The 26,543-nt window shown below is 37.4% G+C and overlaps 1 protein-coding gene across 4 annotated transcripts; it reads right to left on the bottom strand.

Annotated features, from left to right (window-relative positions):
• Positions 1-464: 464 nt before the first annotated feature.
• On the bottom strand, positions 465-26,543 carry LOC117985863 (synaptic vesicle glycoprotein 2C-like). Of its 4 annotated transcripts, none has more exons than XM_034972657.2 (11): positions 26,385-26,543; positions 21,986-22,073; positions 11,305-11,466; positions 9,790-9,952; positions 7,964-8,085; positions 5,776-6,020; positions 4,929-5,092; positions 4,381-4,504; positions 3,647-3,930; positions 2,929-3,056; positions 465-2,390 (listed from the first exon to the last, which is right to left on the bottom strand). In XM_034972657.2, the coding sequence occupies exons 2-11, from the start codon at positions 22,065-22,067 to the stop codon at positions 2,290-2,292; spliced, it is 1,575 nt and encodes a 524-aa protein (XP_034828548.1). In that variant the 5' UTR covers positions 22,068-22,073; positions 26,385-26,543; the 3' UTR covers positions 465-2,289. The 4 variants fall into 4 exon arrangements, with proteins under 4 accessions (XP_034828548.1, XP_069357504.1, XP_034828547.1 ...); XM_069501403.1 differs by lacking the exon at positions 26,385-26,543 and adding an exon at positions 22,805-22,956; XM_034972656.2 differs by lacking the exon at positions 26,385-26,543 and adding an exon at positions 22,809-22,953.

Raw genomic sequence — 26,543 nt, 5'->3', positions numbered from 1 at the left:
ATTCTTCTCATTTTATCCATACTAATATTATAAATGCGAAAGTGTGTCTGTCTGTTAGGTTTTCACGGCCCAACAGTTCAACCGATTTTGATGAAATTTGGTACAGAATTAGCTTACATCCCGGAGAAGGACATAGTCTACTTTTTATTCCGAAATATCAAAGAGTTCCCACGGGATTTTTAAAATCCCTAAATCCACGCGGACGAAGTCGCGGGCATCATCTAGTAATTCATATGCCTTCTAGGACTTGTTGATAGAGGAATAGGATGGATTGACTTTCTAGCGCACCTATTAACTGAGTACTTACCATAAGTATTATAGGTAAAAGCTATATAGGTATTTAGGTAGCTATTATAGCTATTTACTTATTTACATAATTAAGTACAAGAAACTAGGTATATTTTTGTACTTGTAGGTAATTATTGTACACGTAAGAGAAGAGTCGTTAATAAGAAACAAATGAATTAGTTTGCAAGCTTTATTTATTATTCACTTTTGTACATGATTGTTCTCGTCAACAATAATATTTCGATTACCTACTTATACCTACTAGGTATATTTTCAAAAAGTCAACATAACATTTTGTTTTTATAAACGCTTGTTTAACTGTTTTAGGATATAAGTCCCGCAAATTGCTATTACGCTGAAACCATTTCAAAATCGAAATTACGTCATATTGACGTCAGCTGAAATAAAATTATACCATCAGCTCGAAACGTATAGCGAAACTTCAGTCTAGTGCTGACGTCACTAAAATGGCAGCCACGCTAATTAGCAATTTGCGGGACTTACGCAATTTTATTTCAAATTTTCTTCGCTAGTAAAAAAAACCTGGAATTTATTGCAATATAATAATATAAATACAAACATAATTATGTGGGCACAGATTAATTATTGGTGTCGCTACTTGCTACGCTCGACATGTAAAAAGTACCTACTCTGTGCGCTCGACTACAGTGCTTTGAGTCTGAGTGCTACAAGGTTCTTTTATGCTTGGCACTTGAATGACATTGACAGGAGCGCGCTGTTGGAGAACAAAGGCATAAATTATTCAAACAAGAACAAAGGGGACACTTGACTGGAACGTTAGTTCCGATTTTCGCCACGCGCCAAGATAGCCTGAAATCCGAAAGGTCGGCAGTTCAAACCCCGCCCGTTGCACTATTGTCGTACCTACTCCTAGCACAAGCTTTACGCTTAATTGGAGGGGAAACGGGAATATTATTCATGATTAGCATGTCTAATATTTATAAAAAAAGAAATATAAAATAAAATAAAAAAGACAGATGCACTAAACTTAACTCTAACAAAACGTATATATTTATTAATTAATCTTAAATCTGAGAAATTAAATCTAAATTACAAATAATAATATCGCCGCTCAAGAAACATACCTATCTAGTATTTACGTATATTTTCTCACCTTGTCCTGAACCTTCATGGTATGTTCCTAAAACATTTCTTCATCTAGGAGTTAGGACTTATGCTACACTAGCTTATGCTCGCGACTTCGTCCGCGTGGAGTACTCAAATTTCAAACCCCTATTTCACCCCCTTAGGGGTTGAATTTTCAAAAACCTTTCTTAGTGGATACGTCATAATAGCTATCTGCATGCCACAGCCCGATCCGTCCAGTAGTTTGAGCTGTGCGTTGATATATCAAATATCAGTCAGTCTGTCAGTCAGTCAGTCACCTTTTCATTTTATATACTTATTTAGATAAGTAAGTCATTGGAACTCGAAATATTAAATTTTTTTCAAGAAGTAATCTGAATCAGCTCAGTACCTTATGAGATAAGCGCTTTGAAATAGATAGATAGATTGGCTGACTTTATACTAGGTAGGTATATGTAGTGATTTTCAGAAGTGGACTGTAGGACTACCTTCCCAAGTTATGAAAATCATTTGATATGAGCCTGCGTACAAAATTTCAAGTCGGTCAGTGTCCCTTTTATAATTGCATACTAGATTAAATTTTTGATACAGTTCACTATACAAAAAACATACTAAGTTTTTGTATTAGGTACCTTCCCAAGTTATGAAAATCATTTCGTATAATATGAGCTTAGGTACATGTAAAATTTATGCATAGATTAAATTTTTGAGACAGTTCACTATACAAAAAACATATTAAGTAATAATTTTTCTTTAGATTCTAAAGTTCGTAAGTAACGACAATATTTTATTCACAGCCTCTATACGCGATATGTATGAAAACCGGAAACACCCGACAAGAGCCGAAAATTTCCGACAAAATTCGAGAATACCCGACGTAAGTGCGAATTGTCTTCATGCAGGTTCGTGAGTTTGGTATTGAGTTGCTTCTGTCTTGTGCTTCTCGATAGGACCGCTGTTCTTGCCCGGTAGAGTGAGACAGCATAATGCACATACTGGAATAAGAAAGAGAAGAAACGTTGTTATATTTGCTGTCAAAAGCATCTTCCCATGTTGTAAGTTGCAACGAGAAACTAAATGCCTTTTTGCTCGACTTGGCGGGGACACTCCCGTGCCCCCAGATGAATGAAGTGAATAAGACTAACGGACCCAATGGTACTCTAGAATATAACTTGTCAACAACGAGAAGTTCTACTATCTTCTCTGCAAATGTATTCAGGCAAATAAAGGCTATTGATTGAATCAACATAATCAAAAAGATTATGAATACAATAAGTAAAAACATTAAAAATTAAAAAATAAAATCAGGAGATAAAACAATTTTGACAATAAATAAAAATAAAATAACATAAAAAAATTATGAAGAACTATGTCATCTAAAAGTTCAAAGTTTCTTTCTGGTTCTTCTGGTAAATTAAATAAGTTGACGATTCAAAAGCACTCGTAAAAGTTTACTTGAATAAAATTCTATTCCATTCCATTCCACTCCACTCCACTGCATTCCATTCTATTCTATTCTATTAAAAAAGTTACCTATAATGATGGAGCCAAAGAGGTAGAAGCTCGCGCCGCAGTTGATGGTGAGGAACAAGCCGATGAGGTTGGAGCCGGCCATCGAGCCCACGCGGCCCATCATCATCGATAAGCATACCGCCATTGCCCTGTGGGAAACAACACGTAAAATTACATGTTTAAAACCCCGCTAGGCCTTGCATCACTCACGCCTATAACCTTAAAACATCATAACAACATATTGTATATCAAATATTTGAAAAGAGCAACCGCCGAGTTTCTTGCTGGTTCTTCTCGGTAGGAAAGGCATTCCGAACCGGTCGTAGATGCATCCGACGATTGAAAATTTCTTGTAAAAGTTTAGTTGAATAAAAAAATATTGAGCCCGGCTGAGTTTGTTGTGGGCTCTTCTCCTGGGCGCGTTTGGAACCCTCGTAGCTTTAGTTTTAAGTTCGCGTAAAAATTATCACCACTATATCATCATCTTACAAAATATGCAAACCGACTATCAAAAAGCGTAATTTTTTTACCTACTTTGAATAAACGTTTTGACTTTTGACTTTGACTTTGACTTTTCATTTTCATTTTATCAAAGTGCCTATATTTAGTATGGAGCAGCTGAGTAACAGTGTATATAAAGCAGCGAAGAGTACAACAAGGATTATCTTCTTGCCAACGAAGCGCAATATAACATCTCCTGAGTAACTTAGAGACAGGCTGCCACAACATTAACACTCACCTATATTTGGTAGGGAACAGCTCCACAGTAACAGCGTTCATCAGGCCAATACACGCTCCACACATCTGGAAGATCGCGAACAGACCGACCGCCAGCATCTGGCTCACAGCGAGGTGCGCCGCGATCCCACACAGCCCAGTGCTGGCCATCACCACCACAAGGATGAGCTTCTTGCCCACGAAGTCCACGAGGAAGCCCACGATTATGTACATGGAGCAGAACACCAGCCCGATGTAGATCGACATCTCGAAGGTTGCAGTGTTCATTGTGTCGTCACATTTGATCTATAGGATAAATAGATTTAGTAAGGTAACGCACGCGATGAAGGGAGCCTTTTGACATTTGATCAACAGAAGTATTATAAGAGATTTTTATTCAAATGTCAAAAGATCTGAACAAGGTTTCAACTTTCAAGTTTCACACCCTTGTTCCTCCTTCCCTGTTCTACCACAGAATAGCGAGAAACCGCTTGCACCTTTGCTTGGATATGTGGTCGACATCCAATCTACTCGTAGAAGGCGTTTCTACTCAATGTTTCTGCTAAGGAGTAGAATGCCCTCCCGGCGTCCATGATGTCTAGATTCACTCTCGTCTTGGATTCCTGCCAATGCGAATAAACAACTTCTAAGCAAGCGCGCTCCTACCTAGACCTCATGATTGCTTGCCATTAGGCATGATTATCGTCAAGCCCAAGTCTATCTTGCAATACAAAAAACAAGGAGAATATTTCGTACCTGTGTTCCATTGGCATGCTTGGCTTGGCTGGCGTCAATCACGGCACATATCCTGGTCTCAGCGCCTTCGTGGTTGGCGAGAGAGTTCAGGATGGTTGGGATCCAGATGTAGAATCCGTTTGTGCTAAAATGCAATTCATTTGTGAGTTTTAGCTGTATAGAAAAGACCAAAAAACGTACAAGGAAGTGAGTTAATATTGCACTGTCATCCAGTTCTGAGCTGTTTCGATCCATTCGAGTCTCTAACTTATCGGGAAGTTAGTTTAAAATCGATTGCAAAATTTGTATGGACAGGCAAGCAAACAGACAAGAAAGTGAGTTAATAAAAACGTTTTATTAAAATGTGAGCTGATAATAAAGTATAAAATAGCTCTTGCATTTCACGAATGTGCGTTGTTTATGCTTGTGTTTAATTCGTATCGGTATAAATAAAGTTAAGTGAATTTGTGCATTTGCGAGCGCTTGCTAGCGACTGATTGGTCCGACAGGCACGCACACTTACGCAATGTGCTTGTATTTGAATTGTAAGAGCTGTATCAGGCACGTACGTGGCAAATATCCCGAACTGTACAAAGCAGGTGAGACAAGTCCAGGGCAGCAGGGGCGAGCGGAACAGAGGCGCCGTCTGCTCTCGCATCGATGTGAGGATGGCTGCCAGACCCGTGCTGTCCTTGGACTTTGTGCTGGAGGCTTCCGATACTAACGTTTTCACCTACGAAACCCAAAATAACAAAGATTAAAACTATTTTAGTTTTTTTTACTTCTTGGGAACTTTCATTTCCCTGGATACTTAGAAGTAGTTGGTCTTCGAGATACAAGCTATTTCTGTACCAAATTACGTCAAAATCAGTTAATCAAATGGGTTGTAAAATAAATAGCTTGCATCTTGAAGATGGACATAGGCTACTGTTTATCCCAAGAACAAAGGCATATATGGGCATATATGTTTTTTTAACTATGTATAATCCACGTGGATACACTGTTGGGTCTAAGCTAGTAATTTGTAATTTAAAAATAATTAATTGAATGAAAATGAAAAGGTGACTGACTGATCTATCAACGCACAGCTCAAACTACTGGATGGATCGAGCTAAAATTTGGCATGCAGATAGCTATTATGACGTAGCCATCTGCTAAGAAAGGATTTCAATTCCTAAGGGGGTGAAATAGGGGTTTGAAATTAGTGTAATCCACGCGGACGAAGTCGCGAGCATAAGCTAGCATAAATACATAAAAGAGAAATACCACTCACTCACTAACTCACTCACTGACTAATCACGAAATCTCAGGAACTATAAAGCCTACAAACTTGGAAAGGTTAGGTTCTTTCTAGGACGTGGGTGTCTAGGTAAAGTTAGCGCTATTATAGTCTAGAAATCAAAATAAAAATCTTACCGGATAGTTTTCCTCAGACAATCTCCCGTTCACAGCGTAAATCTTCCTCAGCACTGCCAAACACTCTTCAGATTTCCCCGAAGCGCTGAGAAACTTGGGGCTTTCCGGAGCGATGATCAGGAACAGTGTGCCAAAGACAAACGGCAGCGTACAAGCGATTATCAGCAGCCTCCACGGCCTGTAGTCAATACCCAGGAATGGCACTGGGAGGGAGAACTCCAGGGGAAGAATTAGCCAGGATACAGCTGAAAATAAAACATTAATTTGGTATCTTTAACAAAGAATTCGTTCGTTCGTAAAACCGATAGACGTTGGGGTCCCAAGGTGCTAGAATGGCGACCTCGCACCGTAAGACGCAGTGTTGGATGACCCCCACTAGGTGGATGGACGACATCAGGTGAGTCGCAGGCAGTGGCGTGCACAGGGTTTGAAGCTAGGGTAGGCATTAGTTAGGTAGGAACCTGTTTAGTTGCAGGCCATAATGAAAATTATGCATTGAGATATTATTACAACTGGGGTAAGCCGTGCATTTATGCCTCTATGACCTGCACGCCACTGGTCGCAGGGAGCCGCTAGATTCAGGCGGCGAAAAACCCGTGGCGTGCGGAATTCCCTACAAGAGACCTATGTCCAGCAGTGTACGTCTATCGGTTGATTATGATGATGAACAAAGAATTTGCTGTTTACTGCTATCTCCTGCTGGTAAGAGACAATGTGGCCGTTGTAGTATATAGTGCTCTCTCTGTTACATAATCCCGTACAAATGATAGAGACAAAAATCTAAGTGGGCGTTAACCATTTTGAGACACCAACTAATCCAGACATGTTTCAAAAAACATTCGAAATTCAATATTTAGAAAACATAGTTTCGTTTGTGATGTTTGGTGAGTAAAAATGGTTAGAGCCCACCGAGATTTTTGTTTCTGTCAGCAGAGAGAGCGCTAACTAACGTCTTTTTCTAACGTCACTTTCTATAAATTAAAAAAAAATCAAGCAGACCAGCCGTGTTTTTTATTTATTTAATTTAGGTACTATTTGTTTGTCTACAGCTCATGATTTCTATTACATAATATGATGTGACTTATATACCATACCAATGTAATTATTATGACTAATGTTTGCACGTGCATTGTTATACAGCTATGCAGCTGTATATACCTGTAGATGTACCTACAGTAAAATATTATATCTACTAGAAAATGGGCTCACTGGGCAATTAATTCCCCTGCATATTAACGATATCATTGTGTTAGTAGTTATATCTTGTATAATACAAGGTATAATTTGAGGAAAATCTCCAACTATAACAAGTAACAACGTATCCTACTTATATATTATGTATTTTTATTTATTTTTATTCCGTGTAAATAAATAAATCTAAAAATTATGCGACTGCTATTTCCATTGTTTTCTTGAAGTACCTAGCCTATGTTACAAGCCTTCTTCAACTATACCTAACTACATGTATAAAAAATCACGTCGATCGTCGTTGTTGCGACGTGATTAAAGGGCCCAACAAACAAACACACTTTGGAGTTTTCCTATCAATATGGGTAGGTACCTACCTAGTGATTTTATTTAAAAAAAGTTGCACTCTAGGAATCGGTGATATCCCAGTACAGAATTCCAAGAACTAACCCTATAAGTATCTAGGTACTTATCAATAAACAGTATAAAAACCGGCCAAGTGCGAGTCGGAATCGCACACAAAGGTTTCCGTTGCATCCACAGATGAGTGAATAATATTCTCTAATCTGTGGTTGCATCCACAGAGTACATTATATTATGGTTGCATCTTTTTGTGTGTTGTTTCGGATTGACTATGCTGCGTAGGCCCTGCTGGCCGCTACAGCGTCACCGTACCGTTGCATCGTACGGTCTACAAGATAATACCTAACATTTTTTTGTGAAACACTGCAAGTTAATGATGGATTGCGCCATCTATATATGATAAATTTAGTTTAGTATAAATTAAGTTTTTCGTGAACACATTTTTTTGTGATGTAGCCACAAATTCACCTTCCTGCCAAATTTTATGATTCTAGGTCAACAGGAAGTACCCTATAGGTTTTCTTTACAGTCAAACGGACAGATGGACAGACAGAGAGTCAGGCAGACAGACAACAAAGTGATCCTATGAGGGTTCCTTTTTTCCTTTTGAGGTACGGAACCCTAAGAATCTAAATACCTGGCAGTACAACGGTCCCGATACCAACGAAGGAAGACCCGAAGGCCACCATCTTGTCGCGGTGCCTCAGGTTGGTGAACTCCCCCAGGTAGGTGTACACGACGGCAGAGGAACCAGACATACTGGAAAGAGGTATAATGAGTTAACTATCTTGGATGTGAACCGGTTAAGTAGAAGAGGATAATTTTAGAACGACAGTACCCCTAAGGGAGGCAAGTGTTGTTATTATTTAGGGTCTGTAAGTATTACAAGAACGTTTTATAGTTTCGCCCAGTTCTTCTATAATAATTTAATTTTTGTCATATAGACTAAGGATACATCCAAATCTGGTGACGTACCTAATTGGGTATTTGACTACATCAAAAATAAATTATTTCTCAGTGATTATAAAATAGAGGGTCTTCCAAAATACGTAAAATCCACGTCCTTTGTTAGTTTTAAGAGTAATATCCATTTTTAATTATCGATTAAATTAAAAAAGTACGTCATTATGATGTGACGTCACATTTCAGTATTTCATAGAATAGCGCATAGTAAGTGCGCGTTTTGACGTTTGTTAAAAAGTTACTGATTTGACTAGTTGTCAAATACCGTATTAGAAGCTCATAGAGGTAATGTTATTTTTAGGCAGTTTTTAGGAGACTATTTTCACCGCGGTTAAAAGTCTCAACTGGTGACAGAAGGGTTGGCTCATTCCCAGATTCCACGCGTACATGATTTTTTTAAATATTTTATTATCAGGCTTTTACAAGGGCATGATTTGTACAGTAAATATTAGAAAAGTCTAGCCTTAAGATTTATTGTAAGAAACATTTTCAACATATTTTTTTACTACCTCACTTTACTATCTCACTTATTAGGTACTTTCCCAGATAATATTAAGTATATTTATTATGTTCACAAGATTTAAGTAAAAGAAAGAAATAATAATTTATTTACTTAAACTTTTACAAGTATTTTTGAATCGTCAGATGCATCTACCACTGGATCGGAGAATCAAAGGATCATATTGACGTGTGGCATAATAATTAAAATGTTAATTCCAATAATATTACGTATACCTATTTACTACATGATAAAAATGGTAAATACATCAATGTGGCATGCAGTTACCAACAATGTTATCAACCAGATGCATACCGATATTACTGATTTATTTATTAGCAACTAGCTGGTGCCCGCGACTTCGTTCGCGTGGAATTAGGTTTTTTAAAATCCCGTGGGAACTCTTTGATTTTCCGGGATAAAAAGTAGCCTATGTCACTCTCCAGGTGCCTACTCATGATTCGTAATGTTAATCTTTGGTATTCAACATAATAAGCTCGCTTCTGGATTCTAAATTTTTGAATAATCTAAACTATCTAAATATATAAAAGGAAAAGGTGACTGATTGACTGACTGACTGACTGACTGATCTTTATCAACGCACAGTTCAAACTACTGGACGGATCGGGCTGAAATTTGGCATGCAGCTATTATGACGTAGGCATCCGCTAAGAAAGGATTTTTGAAAATTCAACCCCTAAGGGGTTGAAATAGGGGTTTGAAATTTGTGTAGTCCTCGCGGACGATGTCGTGAGCATAAGCTAGTCTAAATTATATAAAAGGAAAAGGCGACTGGACTGACTGATCTATCAACGCACAGCTCAAAGTTCTGGACGGATCGGGCTGAAATTTAGCATGCAGATAGCTATTATGACGTAGGCATCCGCTTAGAAAGGATTTTTGAAAATTCAACCCCTAAGGGGGGGGGGGGGGAAATAGGGGTTTAAAGTTTGTGTAGTCCACGCGGACGAATGAATGCGGACATGAATAAGATGACTTACAAAACAGCGGAGCAAAAGGCCAGTAGACCGAAGGAGATCATGTCGGGCGCGAGGCTCGCCAGCACGGAGAAGGTCACGGAGATCATCATAGAGAACAGCATGACGAAGCGACGGCCGCGCGTGTCCGCTAGCCAGCCCCAGAAGTATGACGTCAGGATAATTGCTGGAAATAGTAAAGGTTTTGATCATCATCACTAGCATTTTACCAGTCTGTCAGTTTTATCTGTTAACCAGTTCAAGAATGGATTAGACAAACATTTGGAAAACTTGAATCACATATAGACGCATCAGCGAAAGTTGCTTAGTCTATAAAAAAAATTACTTAATAATAATTTTACATTTTCGTCCACTCCTGTTACTTATACCAGGACCCTTATTATAAATGCGAAAGTGTGTTTGTTTGTTGGTTTATTGGTGTGTCCTTCAATCACACGGTGCAACGGATTGACGTGATTTTTGCATGGGTATAGATAAAGACCTGGAGAGTGACATAGGCTACTTTTTATCCCGGAAAATCAAAGAGTTCCCACTGGATTTTTAAAAACCTAATTCCAAGCGGATGAAGTCGTGGGCATCAGCTCGTAAGTTTATATTTTTTGGGCTAGAAAAATTCTTGGATGCCCGTGATGTTCTATGACTTGCGTGTTTTTGGGATTCATAGGTAAGTGTTTTAGTAATTTTCCTCGTGACAAATCTTCAACCCCCTAAACAATCCATCAAACACAAGCAAACTATACTTAAGTTATCAACAACTAGCTGATGCCCGCAACTTCGTTCGCGTAGAATTAGATTTTTAAAAATCCCGTGGGAACTCTTTGATTTTCCGGGATAAATTTTTTTACAAAAAAAATAAAAACCGACTTCGTTACACAAACACTAAAAATTGAAAAATAATTTAATTTATTACCGAATATAATATTATGTATACAGAGTTAATATAGTTCCATAATAATACTTTTTGGTGCCGGTGCCAATTAGCTTTAGCTGCGCGAATCGTCTATAGACTTCATATTTTTATGAGACTCCACAATGGCACCTCATTGGCACCGACCCCAAAAAAAATATTAATATGGAACTATATTAACTCTTGTATACATAATATAATCGGTAATAAATTAAATTATTTTTCAATTTTTGGAGGAGTTCCAGTATCTATCTTCGAAGATGTTCATCAGATCTTCACCAAATTGAAATGGGACCAACTTTGAAGTATACCCTTTCAAACAAAAAAAGAATTTTCAAAATCGGTCTAGGCGTTTTCGAGTAATCGGGGAACATACATAAAAAAAAAAAAAAAAAAAAAAAGATTCCGACGAATTGAGAACCTCCTCCTTTTTTTGAAGTCGGTTAAAAAGTAGCCTATGTCACTCTCCAGGTCACATCTATACACATGCAAAAAATCACGTTAATCCGTTGCACCGTTGCGACGTGATTGAAGGACAACCAGCAAACAAACACACTTTCGCATTTATAATAAGGTTACTGATTAGCATGGATGACGGATTATCATGTTACCTAGGAAAGGTATCGCAGAGAGCCAGCCTCGCTGCGGCAGGGTGAGGCCCAGGTCGCACTGCGCGGCCGGCATCACGTACCCCATCACCAGGCTCTGCATGATCACCCCCATCAGGATCAGACCGCTGAGCAGCATATGCAGGATATTGTATATGCCGAAACCTGAAAATAATCACATTTTTTTTGTAAAGAATATTAGCCATGGCCCTTGACTAATAATCCCCTCTAACTAAGCGTGAAGCTTGTGCTAGGAGTAGGTATGACAACAGTGCAACGGGTGGGGTTTGAACCGGCGACCTTCCGAATTTCAGTCCGCACTTTTAACCGTTGAGCTATTAAGGCTCTAAGTTAGCGTAGGCTATTAATCTCTAGGAAGTATTCCTTCTATTACTCAGCCATAGCTGATCTTTTCAGTGTTTAGGGACCATCATCATCATCTTGATCAACCCATCGCCGGCTCACTACAGAGAGTACAGAGCAAGGGTCTCCGTTCAGAGTGAGAAGTCAAGTGCGCAATGACAGAGTTCACACACCTTTGAGAACATTATGGAGAACTCTCAGGCATGCAGGTTTCCTCACGATGTTTTCCTTCACCGTTAAAGCAAGTGATATTTAATTACTTAAAACCCACATAACAAAACATAATGACCCATGACACGGGTTAACCTGGTTTGGGGGTCGAGGGTAATTTTAAGCAAAGTTGTAATTGGAACAAATAAAGATTTATTTATTTATTTTATTTTATTTATAAACGCACATACATACGTACGTAAGTATCTACAAACATGGTGAAGGTATATGAAAACGATACATAGTATAAAACTGGTTCAAAGCAAAACATGATGAAATTTTGCCCTTTGTTTAATCATAATGTAGGTAGTAGGTACGTACCTATCTAATTTAAATATAAATAATATAGGTAGGTGTTTTAGTAATTAAATTAAATAAAAGAATTATATCATGCCACTTTATTTCCTTGGTTTGGGCGCGTGCATTTCGATTATAGATTAAGACCTAAGAGAGAGGGAGAGACCTTCGTTATTTTAGAAAAGCTTAAAGTATTTGAACTGTATTTTCATTTTAATCAGTCTTGTGGTTTTTACGTGAATTAAAACTAAAGCTTAACAAACAAACACGATTTTATTATTACACAGTTATTAGATACTTTATTAAGGCTTGTAAATAAGCTTGTATGTAAATATAATTAAACGTAAATAAGTATAAATTATAATCGTTGTTGAAACAAACCGAGTTTTGCGTTCGTCTTGTTAGTCTAGTAGGTACTTACTTATTATAGAGCTTAGCTGCTATTTGTTATGTAATTTATCTTTGGAAAACCCCATTATTGTTAAGAAAATACGTCGTAAAGTGTACCTAGTTAAAACTTTTTTAAATATCATATCTCTATGCAAATTTCAAAACATAAATGCAGATGAAGTCGCGGGCTTCATCTAGTATGTAGGTATGCAAGTAATTGACGGCGCTGTTATCTATCAGTAGGTATGAGTCCCGCAAATTGTTAATGCGCGTGGCCGCCATTTTAGTGACGTCGACGACGTTAGTTGAAGTTTCGAGCTGATGGTATTTTTTTTATTTCGGCTGACTTCAAAATGACGTCATTTCGATTTTAATGAGACATGGTTCCAGCGCAATAGCGATTTGCGGGACTTATAACAATCAAAATCCAATCAATAAGAACTCAACGGGCAAAAAACATATGAAATGTAGGTATACTTAGTCACTGTAACAAAACAACAAGACTCATTAGAAGCTAAAAAAACGCGGTCTACGGAAGCTAATCTAAAGCTAATTTAAAGAATGACAATTTTATTGTATAAAAACTTCTTCTCGTTGAAAAAATGGGTGGGTTGGTAAATGCATCGTCCAGACCTGCGCAATCAAAGCGATTACGCAGCGGGAATGTCAGCCGCGCAGCGATTGCCTCCAGTCCCACGATATTTAATGGCGCAATGAACTTGAACAGCACTCCTAGCTACGCTACGCGACACTTGCACAGTGCACGTATAGATTCACGTGGACGCTCCCGCATAGCGTCCCGCATCCCGCGTTCATGACGCGCATGTGTGGCCGTAGCTTTAAGTAGGTGGGTAGGTTTTGTTATATAAAATATAAGCGTGTGATTGGTCGATTGAACGCATCTCCTCTCCTCTCCGCTTAGGTGAATACTGGGCCTAAACCTATGAAAATTGATCATATTATCAAGACATACGGCCAGTGTGCGAAGTCAAGTTCGAATAAGAAAATTTTTCTTATAAGGACGCGGACGGCAACTGACGGGCAGTGTGAATTTTATTATACTTATTTAAATATATTGATTTCGTAAAAAATAACCCTTTAATTTTAAAAGGAAACATCCGAATTATATTATTATAATGTTATCTTTTTATTGCATACTATATTATTTATTACAAGGTTTGAGGAATTGACACGAATCGACGGATTATGACAGTTCATTATTTTATTACATTATTTTTGCGACATATTTTCCCCAAAGAAAGGAAATCAATGTAAAAACTAGTTGAATGGGGTTGATAAGGACTTCGCAGGGTTCTGCCTTATCGCATGATTAGAAATCTATTATGTGAATTTATTGTTGCTCTCGAATCTATATTTAAAACTATAAAACTCGTCAAGTGCGTGTCAGAAGTCAGAACACGGGTTCCGTAGCTCTGCTAACTCCTAAAAAGTTTTTTATTTCTCTAACTTTTTTAGTGTTGTTTTCAAATTAATGTCTAAGAAACCTAGTTATTAATGATTTTAAAATACCTACTTATCACTCAACGGGTAAACTTCTATTTACAGTTTTTGCAATTCACGAAGGCGAGTGCAGTGCGTAATCGCCGTTACTGTAAGCTTTGCACGTGTTAATCTGTAAATCGTTTGTTTACATAAGCACACAATCTGATCTATTTACGAATAATATATTATTTATTTAACAGAACGATCTGTATTGATATTTATTAGAGGAAGATTTCGAGGGTCATGCCATTTATAAAGCTTCATTTACGCCAGAGCTCGTGCGACCATTTACGATATTACGGCATGCCATTGGGCCGCATGCTACAGCAATTTAAAATATAGAAAAATAACCGAAGGATTCCGTACCCTCGTATAAGAAATAACACTTTTTTTTTGTGATAACATCACAAATTCAGGGTTTTCGGATTTTCACCTTTAGGTACCTACTTGTGTTATAAAATAAAAGACATAATATAAGACACTATCGACCTGCCCCGGCTTATTACAATTTTCGTAGGGATTTCAAATTTTTTTTAAAATACCAAGTAGTTAGGTACTTAGCATAATATATGTTACTAAGCCTAAGGTAAGGGATAGTGTATCTTTCTATTGTTGAAAGAATTTTCAAAATCGGTTCAGTGGTTCCAGAGATTACTTCCTACAAACAAACTTACAAACTTTACCTATAGTAATATTAACTATTGATTGCTACCTACCTGCCGAATTTCATGATTGTAATATGTCAACGGAAAGTACCATGGGTTTTGATTCACTCGCCGGTCTTGACAGACAGACAACGAAGTGATCTTATGGGGATTCCTTTTTCTCTGGAGATACAGAACCCTAAAAATGAAACTAGAGAGGCAATATTGGGGAGATGCTACCACATAAGTGAGAGAGACAACGCTCTACAAAACCGACATCTCATTCTAAAGGTCGATCTAAGTACCTACATTATTTTCTGCCGCGTACTCTATCTCAGATTTTATCACTTTACTGAATCACTTAGTAAGTTTAAGCAATTACCTAAATATTACGTACTTTAACGGTGAAGGAAAACATCGTGAGGAAACTTGCATGCCTGAGAGTTCTCCATAATGTTCTCAAAGGTGTGTGAAGTCTGCCAATCTGCATGTGACCAGCGCGATAAACTATGGCCAAATCCTTTTCATTCTTAGGGGAGACCCGTGCTCAGTAATGGGCCAACGATGGGGTGATCATGTTGATGATGACTTTATCAGTATCTCTTGCTATCTAAGAACATCTGAACAAATATTTCCATTAGATATTGATTGTAAAATTGACTTGTTTACAAAATATTTAACCTATTTAATATGAAGATGTTACAAATACAGTGTGTTCAAGAATACTTACAAAGCTAATTCGATAAAAATATTGTATAGTAAGTTCGACTATCCGACATACCAATAGCGATTTTTAACCGTTAACTAACTAAGCGGCGATAGCCAAATGGTTAAGATTTTGGTTTTCTAGTCCGGAGGTCGGGTATTCAATTCCGAGAATTCTAACTTGCAATTACCTACTTAAGTGCAAAATATCACTTGCCGGTAAACATCGTGAGAAAAGGTGAACTGTGAAGTCTGCCAATCCGCACTTAGCCGGTGTGGTAAGACTATTTTTTTTAAATAGAGATAGCGAGCAAACTTGCAGGTGGGTCACCTGATGTTAAGTGATTACTGCCGCTCTTCATGGGCAGCACCAGAGGAACCGCCGATGCGTTGCCGGCCTTTAAGGAATTTGTTGGTCCGCCCCTTGAATAACCCCATGTTGTAATCTAGTGGGAACACCGCCGATGGGAGTTGGTTCCACAGTTTGCATGTGCGTGGGTAGAAGAATCGGGAACAAAGGACGGTCGAAGTACACCAGACACCCAGGTGGTGAGGGTGAAATTGCTTACGGTGGGGCGCGGTGCGGTTGTAGAAAAGGGAGGGTGGAATGAGGTCAAAAAGCTCTTCTGAGCACAATCAATCATTCTGATTATGTGCCGGTGATGGGTTGCTGATGATGAACTACGGAACCCTATCCACTTCCTAAAACAAATCAATTGCTCATTGCTGATATAATATTACTGATAGAACGCTCAAGGCCGTTCAAATTAGGACGCAGACTCGACTCATATTGATATCTAGCCTTGATTGAACTAGATTATTGTGGATCCCACTGTATAGTGGCACTGAAGTAGGTACTTGATGTCCTCATTACTACTAATTAATTATACACATCAGATAACCTAGTCTATTGCATTATAATATTACGATAAGATTTTTTAAGTCCCGATAACTCAATAACAGAAACTCGGTTAACAACATCTAATCTACAATAACAGAAACAGAAATCCGGAAAATTGTGGGTATGTTTATTGGTTTGTCCTTCAATTTTTGGGAGTGACCTCGGATCATCATCATCATTATTATTATTATTTATTTATTATTTAATTAGAACGGCCATAAAGCCAATTACACTAATTAAAATGATCAACAGCAGGTCCTCCTCACATAATGAGAATAGTTTTGGCCATAGTCTACCAAATGCGGATCGGCAGACTTCACACACCTTTGAGAACATTATGGAGAACTCTCAGGCATGCAGGTTTCTTCACGACATTTTCCTTCACAGTTAAAGCAAGTGATAATTTATTACTTAAAACGCATATAACTCCGAAAAGTTAGAGGTGCCCGGGATCGAACCCGCGACCGGCCGATTAGCAGTGGCGTGCAGGTCATAGAGGCATAAATGCACTGCTTACCCCAGTTGTAATAGCTCAACGCATATTTTTCATTATGACCTGTCAGTAAACAGGTTCCTACCTAACTAATGCCTACCCTGGCTTCAAACACTGTGCACGCCACTGCCGATTAGGAGGCGTACGTCCTACCTACGTCACACCTACGTCCTATCACGTCGCAACGGAGCAACAGGTCGACGTGATTTTTTGCATGGGTATATACTTAAAGACTTGCAGAGTGACATAGGCTACTTTTATCTCGGAAAATCAGAGTTCCCACGGGATTTCTAAAAAATCTAAATCCACGTGAAAGACGGGATCGCGGGCATCAGCTGGTGGTTGATAGTTTTAAAAAAAATCCTAGGTATTCAATGCGGTATGACTTAAAGGGGTAAAGCCTGTAATATGTACGAATTGTCAGTTTAAGTAACATAAAAATGCAACTCCTCAATATATCGAATTAGGTTGCCTGCACATCGGATTGAAAGAGAGGTGATGCAAAATTATGTAGGTTAGGTAGTTAAGCAATACGATTAAGACAATAGTATGTAAGATTTCTTTATTAGTATTGTTAGTCCATAAGCGAGAGTAGATCATAAGCCGGCTCTCAATAAACATCTTTCACCGTTGCCGCATTTAATTATTACCATACGGCCACAACATATCTCATGGCGACCCTTGCCAGTCGGTGCATGCCTAATCTAAGTGCGTGCACCGGCTGGGCACCGATCAAGATGAAGACTACACAATTTTCAAAAGAATATTATCAAGATTCAAGACTCAATTAGAACAAAAAGAAGAAAATAATTCCACGTCCTATATTAATAATCAAGAAACACTAACATCAAGAAATAAGCCAAAAAAAAAATGAATCGCTTATGAACAGAAGACATCTCAAGCTTCATTGATCGGCCCAGCATCATCGTGCGTCCAGGGTTATCCCGGCCAAAACTAGGAAGTGTCCAGGGTATTCCCGGCCCAGTTCGAGGAGTCCAGGGTTTTCCCGGCCCATTAAGATGCAGTAAAGAAGAGGCGCAGACTCCAGACCTCCGGACCTGATGACCAAAACCTGTCCTGATGACGACGGCGACTACACGGCGGTCACGAAATTGACTATTGAAATGCGTCGCTAACAGTTAAAGTAAGTGCAATTTATCTCTCGTAATGGGCAAATAGGTAGAATGTGTAGCTATTGTAATTTTTTATCTTGGGTACCTAGTTAATTTAATTTTGTACGTAGGTTAGGTAAATATTGGTTTTTTATAATAAATAATACTTGCTCCACTATCTACTAATAAGTTCCGTTCGTGCTTAATTTGTAAGATTTTATATAGTGTGTAGGATAGTTTAAAATAATAATAGATAATTAATAAATGAATAAGTAGGTACTTACTTCTTTCGTAAGTATTCGGTGTTAAAATCGAAATATAATAATTCAGAGAATTATAACGGTGCCATCGCGTGGTCAACGACACACGCGTACCCGAACATTTGATATTGTTATACGAGACAATGGTTTTGCTAGAGATGCAATTTGCAAATACAAGGAAATTAATATGAAATAAGGAGAATTTTTTCCCCTACAGACGTTTTTCGTCTAGTTTCGTGCAAGTTTTGACGATATAAGGCTATACCCGGCTTTGACAAATTAGGACACTGCAAACCAAAGGCTTGATCACCCTTCGGCTGTAGAAGTGCTATAGGTATAAAATATACAATATTTATTTTGGGATTGAGACATACTGACGTAGGAAGATGATTATTATTTATTTATTTGGACGCGATGTTTTGCGCATATTTAGTACCTCCTCATTCAACTATATATTTGTCTAGACTCTTGATCATTATCTACCGCGCTGGTGTTAGTGAAAGACCTAGAATTTTTATGAAAAGTTGAATGTTATTGAAATACTTATTGAAAGAAATAAGTTTGATGAAGACTATAAGTCTTATGAAAAATGCTTGCAAGCATGTTATGTTAAATATTTATTAGGAGAGAGTACGCGCCGCGTTTGTTGATTTGTTTATTTGTTTATTTATTTGTATTATGTGAAGAAGTAACTTGAAAGGAAGATGAAGACTAGGAGAGATTTATTTTGACTGTCCAGGAAATATAAATACCTGAGATGTTTACTTAATAATAGGTCTTACGACGATGCTAAAACGACAGCTGTATACTTATGATGACGACTATTTGATAGGTTATAGAATCTTTTGAAGTCGATTTGTGAAATCGATACCTCAGCTTATACATATCTAATACCTATGATGCTATTTTGAGATTATTTTATTACATATGATGGGATTTTTCGAAACTTTTGTAAAAGTTAAATCCTTGACTGCACTTAATAGATTACGATTTTTCTATTTATAAGTAAGGTTGAAAGTATGCCCATACGAAGTAAGAGATAAGATAAATTGCACTTTAAGCACAGGAAGTAACTAAAAAAAATGTTTCCTTACATAATTTAATTTTATTTAGCATTAGATTTTATTTTTGTGATTGTCATCATCTTTTCTTCTGATTCGATGTAGCGTCTAACATTTTTTTTCTTTTAAGGGGAGGGGTAACCGCATACATTTTCAGGGGAGTTGTAATATGTACGAATTGTCAGTTTAAGTAACATAAAAATGCAACTCCTCAATATATCGAATTAGGTTGCCTGCACATCGGATTGAAAGAGAGGTGATGCAAAATTATGTAGGTTAGGTAGTTAAGCAATACGATTAAGACAATAGTATGTAAGATTTCTTTATTAGTATTGTTAGTCCATAAGCGAGAGTAGATCATAAGCCGGCTCTCAATAAACATCTTTCACCGTTGCCGCATTTAATTATTACCATACGGCCACAACATATCTCAAGCCATCGATATAAAAGACGAGATATGCCCAAGCGAACAAAAATTTTCACGGTTTAGGAACCAAATAAATCAGCGCCACCTCTTAGATGCTTGTTCAATCATTGGCGCCCTGTCCTTACGAAGTAATATATAAGTCAATGGGTAAAGCAATTTTTTTTCGTCTCGCGCTTTTCAAGCTCTGAATATATTAATATTCTTCTGAGTAACTGACAGGTTTCGATATCATTATACCTGTACTAAGCTCGGAAATGTAATTCGAGATCAAAAATGTAAATAATGGTGTGGCCATTTCAAAATTATAGCCTTGTCCATGTAGTTTGTGAAAAATTACTAAAATATCGTGTTACAATAATTTATATTGCACAGAGTCCAATAATAAATAAAATGTTACTGTTTGAAATATTATAATTGTGCAGCGTTTTTAAACTATCGTGAGTTTGTGAGTGATATGATATACAGGATGTCACCAGAACGCTAGCAAAAACGTTATTGTTATACTTACTACCTAAACACAATCCAATACTTAAATCTTTTATACCGTTTTTTATGAATCAAAGTAGGATTATAATTAGACTTTCTAGAAAATTCAATTCAATTCAATTTTGTTTTATGGCGCGCGGCTGCACCAAACGAGCGCTAGGTATTTACTTCGCCAATGTTGTGTGGAATTGAAAAGATTGTGGTTGGTGATAAATGGTGATAGCTGGGAGTAGTCATTGAGCACCCCTTATTCGTCGATTTGACAGTGACAATTATTCTTTGTTCACGTTTTTGATCTCAAATTACATTTCCGAGTTTATATTTCAATATTATAGAACAGAATTTGCCCCGGGCCTCTAAAGGCCCCAGTACACAATGGCCTGTGATGGGCCATGCTTTGCAATACACAACTGTAGGCCATGATCACTTGATCCATGAGCCATCATTGCTGTCTGGCGAAGCACTACTTGCGATTGACGTGCCACGATTGAAAGTTATTGTCCGCCACCATAACCCTCTGTACACAATGGCGATTGGCTGAAGTGGGCCAGCATACCTATTACCTACGCCTTTGTGTATTGGGGGCTAGTTACGCCACTGTCTGCCACTGCCATATCTCTTTCGGTTAGCTTCCACCATAGAGCTTGCATCTTTAATATGTAAGCTTGTAATGCTTGAAAAAACTAAGCGACCTTGTGACTATAGGAAATAGTTCTATAAATAAAATATTGTTTTACAATATTTTTATTGGCATTTACTTATTGTTTTCCTAGTATGTCTGTCCCTCCATAAATTATTACTATTGTCAATGTGACTTATTAATTCAATTACTACGATTGATTATCATTTGGTACCTACTTTGGACTTCATTTAAGGATAATCTATGGGTAATAATACAATAAATAATAACCATCACTGCCTCTTTGCTTGACACAATAATTTAATTGTTCCAATTTCCAATTACATGTTATTTAATGGTTATTTATGACAAAAATCATGGTGGACTTAGGCTGAAATCTAAAGAGCGCACTTTGATTTTGCTCATAGTTAAAACGAGACAGATTTAATGAGATATACATTTATCTCGTTTTAACTCTGTTTTAAGTCTAAGCAAAGTCAAGGTGCGCTCTATAGATTTCACCCTAAAACTTGGCCGGCCAAATGCCATCCAAACATAAAATTTAAATAGGTACCTGATGTACTTGGCTACTTTAAAGTTACTTACTTTGCAAAGTTAACGGTTTTTAGGGTTCCGTACCTCAAAAGGAAAAACGGAACCCTTATAGGATCACTTTGTTGTATGTCTGTCTGTCTGTCCGTCTGTCTGTCAAGAAACCTACAGGGTACTTCCCGTTGACCTAGAATCATGAAATTTGGCAGGTAGGTAGATCGTATAGCTGACATTTGGGGAAAAATCTGAAAACCGTGAATTTAGGGTTAGATCACACAAAAAAAAAATTAAATTGTGGTCATGAACTAATAATTAGTATTTTCAATTTTCGAACTAAGATAATTATGTCAAGTGGGATATCATATGAAAGGTCTTTACTTGTGCATTCTAAAACAGAATTTTATTTATTTTTATGTATCATCGTTTTTTAATTATCCTGCAAAATGTCGAAAAAATGCGACTGTAGAGTGTAGTACGGAACCCTCATTGCGCGAGCCTGCTCGCACTTGGCCGGTTTTTTAGAAAAAAGGATGGCAGAATTAAAGATTTAATTAATTACAAAAAAAAAACATGATAAAATCAGGTGACCAAAATAAACTACTCTTACAACTAAATTACTCTCTCTCTCAAAATAAATAAATCAACTTATTAATTGACTTACCAGTTAATAACATCGCCTCGTCGAGTGTTGCAATGGAGGAGTCATTTTTCACATTTTTATCCAATTTTCCGTTTACCACCATGATTGCCTAAAACAAATAAAAGAAAACATAAAATATATTTATTTATTAGTATATCTCCACACACCAATTTTATAATTTTATTTTAATTAGTCCGTATATTGATTGATTAACACTACTCACAAATTTAGATATTTTATTTTATTTTGTTTATTTGAAAGTAATCAACAGCGTAAATACATAATTACAATTTAAATTTAAATCTAGTTATAACAGAAGGCCAAAAGAGATTACTTAAAATTATAATTAAAACTATTTTAACAGAATAGATTTAGAATAAACAATAATAAACGATATTTAAAGCTCCTAACTTTGTATAATAAAAAGGTTATATGAATCTACTTTTTATTATATAAAAATGCGATAAGTAACTTCTTAATCGGTGTCCACACTATTTATATAGGTACTCCGTATTAAACGCACGCGACATCAATATTTTCGCCGCAAATTCAAATGTTTTTCCATTATAAAGACGTCTACACTGACGAAAATTTGAGATTCGACACAATAAAATTCGATAAACACAACACAACGCAATTTTTATATTGGTTTGGATGAGACTTTTGTATTATTCGGTCTGCATGAGGTACCTAATAATGAAAATATGAAAATAAAATAAACCAAAAGAGAGCAAAATGACGACAAAGTTATTGAAAATCTTTAAAAGTTTGCATTTATGAAACAAAAAGAAGTTCATTTTATACTTACTCATAAAAGAAAATCAAAAATTAAATCTTTACCTACTTAAATAAAAGTATGTGCTCTCAAATCCGTAGGTAAAATAAACTCTTTGTTTTCTTTTTAATTAAAAAAGTTTGTCAAAGAGTTTCGATCGTCTAGAAATAGGCGAAGAGAGCGTGCGACCGCCTCCAGTCGTTTCCCTACAGTCAGTGCAATTATTAAGCAAAACAATAAATTTATCACAGCTGATGACGATTGATAACTAAATATAATCTATCTTTACTGGCACAAAATATCTACGCAAGCGCGTATTTTCATTGTTCACTAACTGAGAACGGGCCTCCTCTCGGAGTTTAGCCAATAGTCTTCCAAAGCTAGCCAAATAAGGATTGGCAGACATCACAGACCTTTGAGAATATTATGAAGAACCCTCAGGTATGCAGGTTTCCTCATGATGCTTTCTTTCTGCAGCGGTAAAGCAAAGCAAGTGATATTTTTAAGAACTAAAAAAAACGCGACTTCATTCGCGAGCTTTTTTTTTCGCAAGTTTTTTTAAATCCCGCCGGAATTCTTCAATTTTCAGGAATAAAAAGTAGCCTAATAGATATGCCACTCTCCAGATCTTTTGTATAGAAGCAGGCGTTATTTTGCGGAAATCCGTGGGCGGAACCAAACTGCATGTTGTAGCGTGCAGCATGCGATATGCACCGCCCGCCTTCCCACTGCTAAACGTGCGGGAAAAGCAAGCCAGCAAGCAGTATGCTCCACCACCATTACTATAATATTAATAGTTAAACACCTGAAGATTGAAGAATGACGTAACTTTAATAAGCTTGTTGTTCCTTGTGTATTAAAAGGATTTGTTATTCTCTAACTTTTGAAGTTTCAGGATTTCCTATAGAAACATATCATCATCCCATACCTACTGTAACAGATTTGTAAAATTTCATCATAAAGTGTAATAATTATCGACTAAGTACCTATGCCCCCCATTTTGTCCCCAGAGGGGTATAATTTATAAAAATCCTTTCTTAGCGGATATCTACGTCATAATAGCTGCATGATTTTCAGCCCGATCCGCCCCGTAGTTTGAGCTGTGCGTTGATAGATCAGTCAGTTAGTCAGTCAGTCACGTTTTGCTATTATATATTTATCTAAATACTAGCTTATGCCCGTAACTTCGTCCGCGTGGACTACACAACAAACCCCCATTTTGTCCCCTGAAGAATTTTCAAAAATCTTTTCTTAGCAGATGTCTACGTCATAATAGCTGCATGCTTTTCAGCCCGATCCGCCCCGTAGTTTGAGCTGTGCGTTGATAGATCAGTCAGTCAGTCAGTCACCTTTTCCTTTTATATATTTAGAAGAAGATAACAAATTTACTGTAGCAATAAAGAGATTCGGGTAGGTAGTTATCTTTATTGGCTGATATTACGGTTAGCGGTCATACGGTCACCTTTTTGTTACTAACGGAGAAAATGATATTCATTTTACTTTCATACGTGAAGAAAGTCATTCTTAGTAAGCCTTTTATGTTAATTTACTAGCTGCCCCGGCGAACTTCGTACCGCCTAACATGTATTCCTTTTTCAGGAATTTTTTATAAAGTTTTCTCTCCGTAAGAACCATCCCCGTACTTCAAGGAATATTATGAAAAAAGAATTAGCGAAATCAATGCAGCTGTTCTCGAGATTTGCAATCAGCAACACATTCAGCGATTCATTTTTATATAGAGATTTGATTACGTGATTTTAGAAAAACCTGTGACAACCTAGTGGCTAAGACGTCCGCCTCCTAATTGGGAGGTCGGGGGTAATAGATTAAAGGTACGTGGGACCGAGGTACGTAATAGACACCATCTTAGGATGCAGGATTTCAGGAATATGTAATCCATTTATCAGCCCTTATCCGGCAATTTCCGTTGAATGAATTACTATGATCCGTTCGAATTGGCAGAGCGATTCTTATCATAGTCATATCAACTTTATGACATCAATATTATGCACATTATGTTATACTTATGGTAACATAACTCGTCCGTAAGAATGTAAATAATTTGCATCAAAATAATGTAATATACTACGTCAATAGACTTTAGTTATTATCTACTTATTCTCTTGATTATAATTTGTTTTGAGTTTTTGACACTTTTGTTTAAATTATAATCATCTTATCTTAATATTCGTCATAATGAAATTAAACAGAAAAAACCGGTCAAGTGCGAGTCGGATTCGCACATGAAGGATTCCGTTGGGTCGTACAAGGTATCATCATCATGATCAACCCATCGCCGGCTCACTACAGAGCACGGGTCTCCTCTCAGAGTGAGAAGGGTTTTGGTCATAGTCTACCACGCTGGCCAAGTGCGGATTGTCAGACTTCACACACCTTTGAGAACATTATGTAGAACTCTCAGGCATGCAGGTTTCCTCACGATGTTTCCCTTCACCGTTAAAGCAAGTGATATTTTAATTACTTAAAAACGCATAACTCCGAAAAGTTAGAGGTGCGTGCCCGGGATCGAACTTTCAACCTCATTGGAAGGCGGACTTCCTAATCACTAAGCTACCACAGCTTAGCAGCAGCTTAGTACAAGGTATACCCAACACTTTTATCTATATATAACAGGAGAAGGTGACTGACTGACTGACTGACTGACTGATCTATCAACGCACAGCTCAAACTACTGGACGGATCGGGCTGAAATTTGGCATGCAGATAGCTATTATGACGTAGGCATCCGCTAAGAAAGGGTTTTTGAAAATTCAACTCCTAAGGGGGTTAAATAGGGGTTTGAAATTTTGTAGTCCACGCGGACGAAGTCGCGAGCATAAGCTAGTTCTACATAAAAGTGTTACACTGCAAGTTAATTACGGATTGTGCTTGTGTGATTTAGGCAACTAATTTCTTCGTGAACATAATATTTTTAATTCACGGTTTTCGGATTTTGCCTTTACTTGTGATATAAGACCAACGGGAAGTACCCTATAGGTTTTCTTGACAGACACGACTAACAGACATACAACAAAGTGATCTTATAAGGGGTTATTTTTTTCTTTTGAGATACGGAACCCTAATAAATAGATCTTTGTAGTAAAGCCGATTTTATTGGCACTCCATCTTCATCATCATCATCACCACCACCACGTCTTATAACTTGCTAGCTTTTGTGCGCGACTTCGTCCGTGTGCAATTAAGTTCTTAAAAATCCTATGAAGCCTCATCCTCTAGGTCTGCCCGTGAAAGTTTCTTCAAACTTTCCTTTCCCTTTAGAATTTCCGAAAATCGTGAAACATGTAGAATGTAGGTATTCCTTTATTTTCAACCGGTTGCACCCCTAATGGGACTAAGTAGGGGATGAAGGTTTGCTCGAAAGTTCGTCATTTTTCGTGTTATCCATGAAAATTGGTATTTGGGCATCCGGTTAAAAATGAAGAATTTATACGTGCTTCAGGATTTTGGAAATAACTAGGGCGGGTCAGCTGGTCACGTTTAAATTAAGTAAGTATATAAATTATAGAGTTCTTTTGGTTTTCCAAAAAAAAATCCTATTGTGTTAAATAGATTGCACATGCAGTCATACACCCACTAACTTAGGTAAAACACAAAACATTTCGAAAACACACGTTTCTAACAAACCTTTTCAGTTGATCCATACGATTTCACGAACACTTGTAAGTCCAATTTTTTGGCAACAGATGGCGCTGTACTCAAGACTCCGGGTTTCAGATAGGGATTACAAAAAGTTTTCTCGTTGGCCGCGCGTGCGCGAGCGTTGCCGGCGACTGCCACGCTTCT

Source organism: Maniola hyperantus, chromosome 10, assembly GCF_902806685.2.
Source record: "Maniola hyperantus chromosome 10, iAphHyp1.2, whole genome shotgun sequence".
NCBI classification, from domain to species: domain Eukaryota; kingdom Metazoa; phylum Arthropoda; class Insecta; order Lepidoptera; family Nymphalidae; genus Maniola; species Maniola hyperantus.
The sequence above is the reverse complement of the archived record's forward strand: the minus strand, read 5'-3'. Positions and strand labels throughout refer to the sequence as shown.

Coding starts and splice junctions, on each gene's coding strand:
- LOC117985863 (XM_034972657.2), bottom strand. CDS start 22,067: ATGGTGGTAAACGGAAAATTGGATAAAAATGTGAAAAATGACTCCTCC. Junction 6,021..7,963: donor CGGGACCGTTGTACTGCCAG/GTATTTAGATTC, acceptor TTTTATTTTCAG/CTGTATCCTGGCTAATTCTT. Junction 3,931..4,380: donor AGCATGCCAATGGAACACAG/GTACGAAATATT, acceptor TTTATCCTATAG/ATCAAATGTGACGACACAAT.